Source organism: Cyprinodon tularosa, unplaced genomic scaffold (assembly GCF_016077235.1).
Source record: "Cyprinodon tularosa strain WSP-4 unplaced genomic scaffold, ASM1607723v1 ctg1311, whole genome shotgun sequence".
Lineage (NCBI taxonomy): Eukaryota > Metazoa > Chordata > Actinopteri > Cyprinodontiformes > Cyprinodontidae > Cyprinodon > Cyprinodon tularosa.
The window spans coordinates 1,489-12,258 of record NW_024038128.1 but is presented as its reverse complement, the minus strand read 5'-3'; the positions used below and the strand labels follow the sequence as shown (position 1 = coordinate 12,258).

Here is a 10,770-nt window from a genome sequence, read left to right as displayed (position 1 = left end):
AAATTTACAAGCCTGTACTTTGTTACTTTTACTTGAGTAAAGAAGTTTAATCCGTACTTCCACTTTTACCAGAGTATTTTTTAACACAAGTATCTGTACTTTTACTCAAGTACAGAAAATGAGTACTTTTGCCATTTCTGGTTAAAGGGAACGCAGACTGATGGGACATGCTTACCTAAGCAAGTAACTCTTCAATATTAGCTTATTCATTTAAATAAAGCATGAAGAATATTTAATATATTCCTTTGGATTTAAATCTAGAATTTGACTTCCTAAAGGTCTAAAATGAAGATACAGTTAGAAAATTTAGTCATTGAAGTCAAAATTTCTACAAAACGTTCTAATTATAAAGAATTGTAAACCATGAAACTTTTCATCTATACATTCAAACCTGAAACATCTGTTTACATTATTTGCTTCCATGCAAGTCCCCAAAACGGTATTTTTAACCCTCTAAAGTCAGAAAAAACAAGAAAAAAATCACAATATTCTTAACTTTCACCTTAAAGGTGGTGAGAACACAGCTTGTTACACGTCAAAAAAAAAAGTTAAACCTTTTCTACCTCTTTTATGTTTTTTTCGTACAGAACTATGAGGTTAACACGTGTTTCTTTATAGGTTTAAGTTTTAATTGCATGTAAGGTAAATAAAAAAAATATGTATATTATATACAAGCTTTGCCCAGCCTCTTTCCTTCTAACTATTTATGGAAGCGTGCAGTAAAGCAGCAGTACCATCCTGTTACTGGGCTGCACTGGGAACAGGGTTTAGAGAGTTTGTTCACACTGTAACATGTGAGATAACAAGACTCCATGGATCCTCAAATGACCAACTGAATAAGGAGCTTCCTTCACACTGAAAAGGACCCCACTTCTTCTCAACTAACCAGAAGGTGAAGGGTCATAGCAGGCTCTATATGGAGCCTTTTTATCTTGTTTTCATCCTGAGGCTGCAGCAGACAGTTCTGCCTGTTCCCCACATCACAGACGAGCTCTGCTGGGTTTAGATCTGGGGACCGTGAGGGCCGTTATGCGCTCATCGTCATGTTAAAAAAACTGCTCTGAGCTTGAGCCATGCAGCATTATTCATAATCCATCAGCAAGCAGCCATCTAGAAATGGTTACCAGGTGGCCAAGAAGAGACGGACATGTTCACCAACAGCCCCAAGGGAGGCTCTCTGGTCCCTAAGAGACACTTAGTTTTTACCGAGGAGCCAAAAGAAGGGCAAGATGTGGAACAGATCATCACAGCACCCCCTTCACCCTGAACCATAGATACCAAGCAGGATGGATCCTTTGAACCTTGGCACAAAGAGTTTTATATGAGCTACTGAGATTCAACTATCAAAACAATATGGCAGTGGCAGGTGTAAACGCTAAAAAAAAAAAGAAAAAAAAAAAAATATATATATATCCATCCTATTTTAGCCATGTCTCTAGGGGGCGCTGTCTTCCTCTGACTGCTTCTGATCTTCATCTTTTTAAAATGCAGTAAGGTCCAGCTTAGTGTTTCCATTACAGTTTGGAGAAATATAGCAGTTTTGAAATGACGAACAATCAGTCCTCTATTAGCTGCTAACAGATGAGCTAACACAGCGGTTAACAGAACGGCTACCTGTGACTGATCACTGATCCTGACCTTTATGTTCCTGTTCCTCTGGAATATAGAGTACAGTATTAATATCATTGATTGATATTTAATTTTTTTACATTTATTATTGAAGGGTAAAGATATTTTTCTTCCAAATATTCTTCTATTAAAGTAAAGCTTTTATCTCTACTTCTAACAAAATATACAAGTATACCAAATGGAAAGGATTTCTTAAACTCATGTGGTTGAAAATGGATGCGTAAATATGGCACAGCATGAAATTATGGAAGGATTAATAATTCCTACACATTGTTACTTCTTTCTGCACATGTATCGGTTGGTGGATGGTCTAAGTCCAGCTCTCCATCCAACCGCGTCTCCTCAGGACTCCTTCTGAACCCGGGGCCGTCAGGGCCAACCTGGGCTCGATATTCAGCCGTCATCCCATTCACTGACGCTCTCTCCTGATGCTCACTGCTATTACGCTTTCCTTTCAAGTCAGATGAAGTCTCCAGGTCAGCCTTCTCCTCATTTTCATTGGCATGGCTGCTGTTTTGTTGGACGTGTCGAGGATCTCGGATGGTTCCAAAGCCAGTTTGGGCAGTCGATAGTGTCCGCTGAGTTCCCTCAAGTCGCTGGCAGCTGTAAAGACCTCGAAATGCAGAGCGAAACTTCTGAGACATGGCATTGTAAATCACAGGGTTTATGGCACTGTTGGCATAGATGCAGGTCCGACAGAACAAGAGGAACCAGGAATCCAGGTAGGGTGTTGGCACAAAGGAGTTGATCAGAACCAAGGTCCGGTAGGGCATCCAGAGCAGAGCAAAAAGGATCACCACCACAGCAAGCATCTTGGTCACCTGCAGGGTGAATAACAAAAGAAAAGCTGCTGCAATAACACTTTTTTTTTTTAAACTAAACCTTAATGGTGAAAGTTGCTGGGAAGAAGGAATTGCCCAGACCTCCTCATCATACTTTAAACCTGATCTTTCAGATCTTTAAACTAAGAACACCAGAGTAAAAAGTTGACTGCAGGTTTGCATTATTTCACTATATAGCAAAAAATAAGTACAATCAAAAAATTGTGAAATATATTCCTCTTGTTACATAACTCAGTAAAACAGAGAGATTAGAAAAAGGAAATCCCGGATAAAAGCCATCAGCCAGTAGTGACTTCATGCAGGTCTTACATTCTACACCTAAGGATGAACATTAGCTGCCGTTTGAATGGACTCAGCTGCAAGGACCAGACCAACGGTGAGTGCTTTGGAATTGGAACAAACCACTGCTCATTCACAGGCTTAGGATTGACACATGATGTCCCATTATCCCATATTATGCAAAATTCACATTTTCTAAAAGTTGTATGTGTCCCGAAGCCCGTGTTTGAGGTTTACAAATGAATTTAAAAAAAAAATGTCCCCCTCTCTCACTGCCTTATTCCACCTCTCAGGTAATGTGTGCTCAAAATGCATTGTTTCAAAATTGTTTAGGATCAAATATCAATGATGTAAGCAGAAGAGGGTGTGTCTCGATGTCTAATCCCTGCAATACAGTTTACTCAAGCTGCCGACTCTATCTAAAAGGTCTCTGTCCTGTAGCTTTCAGGCCTTGATAGAGGAGACACATGCCGGTTTTCAGTTGAGGCTATGTTGTAGTCACCAAATCAGACTGCCCCCTGTCCACCATATAGAGGAGCTGAGCGTAGCAAATTGTTTTTCCTGCGTTAAAACCAAGTTGAAAGCAGGTTTTTTTGTGAACATGCCTGCTGAAGCTGATGAGAAACTGTCCAGTTCTGGCCGACCCATGGAACAGCCGGGCCCAATTTGCTGTTCACCGAGGAGTCGCTTGAAGCCTTCGACCCGTGGTACATCGGTTCTGAAGCTACTGAAGAACTGTGAAGCCATCTGACGGTGACCCACTGGTTCGGCTGCTGTTTGGCGCTACGCTGCCGCTGCTACAGGCTATCCGCCACCTTAAGGAGACCCTTCGCCCCCTCCGTGCCACTGAGCCAATAAGTAAAAATCTTTTCCTGGCTTCCATCTGATGCTTAACAAATATTTAATATACAGTGGGAACGGAAATTATTCAAACCCCTTTACATTTTTCACTCATTTCAGCAAATGAGTAGGGTTCAGTAGGGTTCATTTTATTTCTCATATTTCTCACTTATCACCCCATCTTGACAGAAAAAAAAATGTAGAAATGGTTGCAAAATTTGTTAAAAAGAAAAACTGAAATATCAAATTGTCATTGCTCAGTATTGAGTAGAAGCAACCTTTTGAGCTAGTGTAGCCATGATTCTTCTTGGGAATGATGCAACAAGTTTTTCACAGCTGGATTTGGGGATCCTCTGCCATTCTTCCTTGCGGATCCTCTCCACTTCTGACAGGTTGAATGGTAAGCGTTGGTGAACGGCCATTTTCAGGTTTGTCCAGAGACGCTCAATTGGGTTTAGGTCAGGGCTCTGGCTGGGCTAATCAGGAATGGTCACAGAGTTGTTCCCAAGCCCCTCCTTTGTTATTTTAGTTGTGTGCTTAGGGTCATTGTCTTGTTGGATGATGGTACCTGCCCTGCACCTGAAAAATAATTGATGTGAATGCAATGTGTTGTCTTGTGTCTAATCTGGTTATCTGAGCAAATGTTTCAGGGACAGTGGAGCAGAACAAACTCCTAATAAAGTTTAGAGCATAAAATGAGGAACAAATCAGCAAGAAGTTCCCCACAAAGCAACTCTGGGAGTGAGTAGTCTTACATGCTGTTTTAATAATCTAATTCTGATCATGCATTTTAGCACCCTAATGTTCATCACTGTAGGACAGCAGTCAAAGAGCTCGGCCTTAAGGGGAAAATCACTGGCCAAAAGGCAGCAAAAAAGTGGGAGCCGAGTTCAACTTCCACACTGCGCCCCCACCAACGCCAATGCCATCAACAGCAGCAGGCCCTTTTGCTCCTTCCTCATCAGCTGCACAAACACCCCCACTTCATCTCCCAGAAAGAGGGCAGAAGACACAATAATGCTCTTTTTGATTTCTTCAAACAAGAGTTGGAAAAGTAGTAAAAAATCCATGAGTAAACTGAAGCCTTAACTGAAAGGTTCCTCAGCCTGTTTAAAAAGCAAAGAAAAAATGCTGTTAAAGCTGTGGTGTGTTTACCTTTTAGTGTGCAATCAGTTTTAGCTTGTTTGGATGTTTTTTTTTCAGTTTGTTTTGAAATATTGTTCCATTTTTGTTGTATAGTTTCATATTTTATACTTTTGTAAAATGTAAGTTCAGCTTCCTGAATACAAATATTTTTATAAATCAAATTGCTTGGTCGTGGTTTTTTGACTAAGCATCACCAATTCATACAGTATGTCACATTATAAAACGAACGACAAAGTAATTGTACAAAATATAGGACTTTAATAAAATGTATTAAAAATATGATACCGAGCAACAATATACAATTAACAATAATTATATACAAATTCCTTTAACACATATCAAACATGTGCCTGCACTTAAGTATTAACAGGTTTTGCCTGCATGGTTATTGAATATAAACCTTTATAATTTAAATGATGCTGCCTTAATTTTAATGTGGCAACAATCAATTGCACCTGCAGCTTAATTGAGCAGGGTTGCCCCAGAAAGTTGACCAAATCCATGACCCACAGTCTCCAGAGCTGCTGGCTTGGAAAGGATATTGCTCTGCTCAAATTGTCCCAAATAAACTGTGCTACCTTGTGGACAATTCTATGGATGGTGGACCTGGGAATATTAAAAACACATGAAAGGACGTGGTAGGACAGACCGTGGGTAAGCCAGTAAACATATATCAGAACTTCAAGCTAACGGCAACAGACATGGTCCTGTTCTCTCCTCAGCAGGCACTGCAGGGCATGCACGGCCTTCCTGCTCAGTCTGAAGTCCTGGATGAGTTCCAACTGTGAAACCTCAAGCAAAGAATGGATACATTCCTGTCCAACCTACAGGAGGTTAGCGCACAGCCACTCTGGAGACAGAATAGGCAACAACAACAAGCTTTAAGACATGTTCATAAGCACAGGAAAATAAAAAAAAAGCTTTTACTTTTGTTTTCTATGTATGCATAATGAGAATACATTGTTTTTCTAACATTATTATACCAAAACTGCATCATAAAAAATGAGTCCACATACCGTAAACAGATTAATAAGAGCGAGATAGTGGCCAGTCTTCATTTTTCCAAATTTCTTCTCTCTTGGTTGGCCACACGGAGAAGCAATAGGTAAAGTAACTGCTAGGGTTGGCCGGCGTTTCTAAATATGTACAAAGACCCAGAACAAAAACACACAGAGGGTTGTGACTGACGCTGTGTTTATGCATGACATAAGTGAACACATCATGCGTAGGGTATTACCGGCATCTACTGGGCTGGGCTGTCATTGCGGTGTCCCATCTCTAAGGGAGAATCTTCACTTGCACCTCCCTCATATTGAGTGGACTTCATTGTGGAGGGAACTTACTGGAGTGTTTTTGGAACCAAGTGAGAGAAATGGGACTGGGTCTTAGACAATCTTTACTGTCATTTGGTATACACAGAGTGTGAACATACACTATATTGCCAAAAGTATTTGCTCACCCATCCAAATTATTGGAATCAGGTGTTCCAATCACTTCCATGGCCACAGGTGTATAAATTCAAGCACCTAGGCATGCAGACTGTTTTTACAAACATTTGTGAAAGAATGGGTCGCTCTCAGGAGCTCAGTGAATTCCAGCGTGGAACTGTGATAGGATGCCACCTGTGCAACAAATCCAGTCGTGAAATTTCCTCGCTCCTAAATATTCCACAGTCAACTGTCAGCTGTATTATAAGAAAATGGAAGTGTTTGGGAACGACAGCAACTCAGCCACGAAGTGGTAGGCCACGTAAACTGACGGAGCGGGGTCAGCGGATGCTGACGCGCATAGTGCGAAGAGGTCGCCAACTTTCTGCAGAGTCAATCACTACAGACCTCCAAACTTCATGTGGCCTTCAGATTAGCTCAAGAACAGTGCGCAGAGAGCTTCATGGAATGGGTTTCCATGGTCGAGCAGCTGCATCCAAGCCATACATCACCAAGTGCAATGCAAAGCGTCGGATGCGGTGGTGTAAAGCACGCCGCCACTGGACTCTAGAGCAGTGGAGACGCGTTCTCTGGAGTGACGAATCGCGCTTCTCCATCTGGCAATCTGATGGACGGGTCTGGGTTTGGCGGTTGCCAGGAGAACGGTACTTGTCTGACTGCATTGTGCCAAGTGTAAAGTTTGGTGGAGGGGGGATTATGGTGTGGGGTTGTTTTTCAGGAGCTGGGCTTGGCCCCTTAGTTCCAGTGAAAGGAACTCTGAATGCTTCAGCATCCCAAGACATTTTGGACAATTCCATGCTCCCAACTTTGTGGGAACAGTTTGGAGCTGGCCCCTTCCTCTTCCAACATGACTGTGCACCAGTGCACAAAGCAAGGTCCATAAAGACATGGATGACAGAGTCTGGTGTGGATGAACTTGACTGGCCTGCACAGAGTCCTGACCTCAACCCGATAGAACACCTTTGGGATGAATTAGAGCGGAGACTGAGAGCCAGGCCTTCTCGTCCAACATCAGTGTGCAACCTCACAAATGCGCTTCTGGAAGAATGGTCAAAAATTCCCATAAACACACTCCTAAACCTTGTGGACAGCCTTCCCAGAAGAGTTGAAGCTGTTCTAGCTGCAAAGGGTGGACCGACGTCATATTGAACCCTATGGATTAGGAACGGGATGTCACTTAAGCTCATATGTGAGTCAAGGCAGGTGAGCAAATACTTTTGGCAATATAGTGTACCTCGGGAACTCTTGAATGGACTATTAAATCCCTTTTTGCCCTTTTTGTTTGCTTTTATTTACTTGTGCTTATTTTTCAGGAGTGTTTAGTGTTTGCTAAGTTGTTTGATATAATAATGATGTGATAAGGATTATTAGGTAATTATTTGATAATAATTGGAAGTGGTGGCCTTGTGCAGAAATGGCAAAAGTACTCACTTTCCGTACTTGAGTAAAAGTACAGATACTTGTGTTAGAAAATACTCTGGTAAAAGTGGAAGTACTGATTAAACTTCTTTACTCAAGTAAAAGTAACAAAGTACAGGCTTGTAAATTTACTTAGAGTATAAAAGTAAAAGTAGAACCACTTTTTTTATGCCGTTGCCTACATTTTAAATGGATGTCTGCCAATAGGACTAGATCTCCGTTGTGTTCATTTTCAATCATCTCGTCGTCCATACTACTATGCTAACGCCACCGCCACCAAGCTGCAATGGTTTGCCGCGAATGAATACCGCCGAATCTGTCGATTCATCTTGTAGTGGTGCGTCAAATGCAACGTAGATTCCCATCCAATTAGATTGAATTTGGTATTGATGACATGAAAAATAATAATGGTAACTCCATTGAAATGATTCAAAACTAAAGTAACGAGACAATTTTTTAAAATGTAAGGAGTAGAAAGTACAGATATTTGTGTAAAAATGTAAGGAGTAGAAGTAAAAAGTCGCCATAAAAATAAGTAGTAAAGTAAAGTAAAAATATCAGAAAAATCTACTTGAGTACAGTAACGAAGTATTTGTACTTCGTTACTTCCCATCTCTGGCCTTGTGGTTGGGGCATTGCACTTGGAATCCAGAGGTTCTGAGTTCAAGCCCCACTCCCACAGACTTCCACTTTGGATCCCTGAGCGAGGCCCTTAACCCCACAGTGCTCCCCGTGTGCTGCACCGTGACAGCCCACTGCTCCCCAAGTGTCAGGAATCCAGTTTGTGTGGTCTGTATTTGTGTTTCCTTTCCTCCTCCACCAGGTGGTGCCCCGTCCTCATTGGGTCTTCCTGCACACCTGCAGCTCATTTCCTCATTACCTGTGGAGTGCTCTTAAGCTACTGACTGCCACTACCTCGAGGCCAGAGTGTTTACCAATACTGGGTACTCTAGCCATGCTTAGTTTAGCAGAGTCTAACCTGAGTTTTTGTTTGCCAGTTTTGGATTCTCTAGTCAAGCTGAGTTTTTCTGACTCAAACTGAGTTTTTGTCAACCTGAGTCTTAACTTTGTTTTTGTCTTTGCCTCTCGGCAGGAAGTCATCCTGCAAACTGGATTTGTTCGGTTCTTCTCTCTCTGGAAGGTTCAACTTAGCTTCTAACTGAGCTGGGGTTCCAAACAGGAAGTTTGGACCCACTTTCCCCAAGAGGTTGTTTGAGCTTCACACCGAGCAAAGGTTTCATCTGCACCGCAGCCCGTTCAAGTACCGCAGAAAATCACAGTGGCAGTCAGCTTCTCCATTCACTCCAAACAGGAAGTTTGGATCAACTTTTCCCAAGAGGTCGTTTGAGCTTCACACCAAGCAAAGATTTCTTCAGCACTACAGCTCGTTCAAGTACTGCAGGAAATCTGAGTGGCAGTCAGCTTCTCTATTCACCAGGGAACAACCGCAGTCTGAGTAACCCAGTCCACCCATCACCAAACAAGACCATCTCTTGTACAATCCTCACAGTCTGGATTCCATAAAGGACACCTTTCCCTGGAGAAGTGAGTCTGCAACCTTTTCCTCCAATTCTAAACCTAAGATTCAAATTTCCCACTGAGCCTGAACTAACCGCAGTGTCTTCCCCTCACCTTCCAGTTCCCCGTTGAGCAGTGTTCAGAGCAACACTGGACTCATTCCCTTCTACTCTGAGCAGCACTGGTTTCATCACATTTTTCCTAAATAAACCTGTTTAAACTTTTCGCTGGTCTCTCTGTTTGGACTTCTGCATCTTGGGGTCAGACCTTTAATACAATCATGACACCAAGGGGGATGGGTTAAATGCAACAAGTTAATTTCTCCATTGTGAGATCAATAAAGGTCAATATATTTTTCTATATTTTATTTATAATGTATTATATTTTAACTTGTGATCAATTTATCACTTGGGTCAGATCCACCCTCCTTTAAGTAACATCTGAATGAGCACAGACATATTTCTTTGGTTTTTGAATGACAACTCTGCTCATAGCCATAGTCTAAATTACTGTAATAATGAAGGCAACAACATTTTAACAGCCAATCTAGGAGTCGAATCTTTGTGTAAAAAATAAAAACCATGATAAGAAAATTGGTTATAATCATTCAACTAATAATGATAACTGTTTTACCCTCAATTTGAATGACATATTAATTAGCTATAACTTCCAGTTGTAGTTATTTAATACATTGATAATCTTTTGGTAAAATTGCACTTTTATTGGCGTCCTTGGGTGGTCTAAAACTAAAATGGTCTCAGACCACCCATAAATACAGGGGCACAACTACATATTTTTGAGGTGGATACGAAAACAAATAATCGGCACCCCCTATCCCCCAGTACAGTAACCAATCTCGTTCAACTTTCTCTCCATTAAACAGTAAACAAAAACAGTATCCTTTGGAAAAACACTTCTTACTCTTCTCTGCTCTTGGATATGGGCCATCAGAAACTTTCGGTGGGCCATATTCAACCATGTACTGCCTAAATATGTCCCCCATTTTGTGTGGTAAAGGCCATTCAGAGGGATCTTCTGAATAAAGCCTTGTCTCAGCAGTCTCCTCTGCAGCTCTCTGCTCCTCTCCCTCTTCATCATCTGAACCTCTATGCTCCTCTCCCTCTTCTTCATCATCTGGTCCTCTCTGCTCCTCTCCCTCATCTGCACCTTTCTGTTCCACATACTCCCAATTTTCCCAAAAAAGAACACAATGAGAGATGGTCATCAGAAATTCAAACCATTATGTTATATAGGTTTTTGCTGCCTTCCTAATGAATTTATTCCTACCTGATGTCTTCACTTGTCTCTTCTATTACTGACCTCATGTCTGTCTCCTTGACCCCTTGTCTGTGGCATTCTCCACTAAGTCATATGGTCAAAAAGCATTATAAATTAGTTGTACAAATTAGAGATCTTAATACAGTTTTTAAAAATAATGTTTAAACATTATCGATTGGGATTAAGTAGCTGTTCCCTCACTTCCACTTACTATCAGACCAACCTGTTGCTTTCCCCTGTCTGTCCTGATTCTTCCTCTGTCATCTTCTCTTCTTTCTCTCCATCCTCACAGCTGAATTAAATTAATTGTATGTTAAGTAGGGTTAAAAAATACAGCAGTCAAACTACAATAAAAATTTATATTTAAAATT

General features: G+C 41.3%; 1 protein-coding gene across 1 annotated transcript; it reads right to left on the bottom strand.

Moving 5' to 3' along the window:
• Window positions 1–1,700: 1,700 nt before the first annotated feature.
• On the bottom strand, window positions 1,701–10,255 carry LOC119778306 (galanin receptor 2b-like). Its single transcript, XM_038277477.1, has 2 exons — window positions 10,043–10,255; window positions 1,701–2,450 (listed from the first exon to the last, which is right to left on the bottom strand). The coding sequence occupies exons 1-2, from the start codon at window positions 10,253–10,255 to the stop codon at window positions 1,893–1,895; spliced, it is 771 nt and encodes a 256-aa protein (XP_038133405.1). The 3' UTR covers window positions 1,701–1,892.
• Window positions 10,256–10,770: the final 515 nt, after the last annotated feature.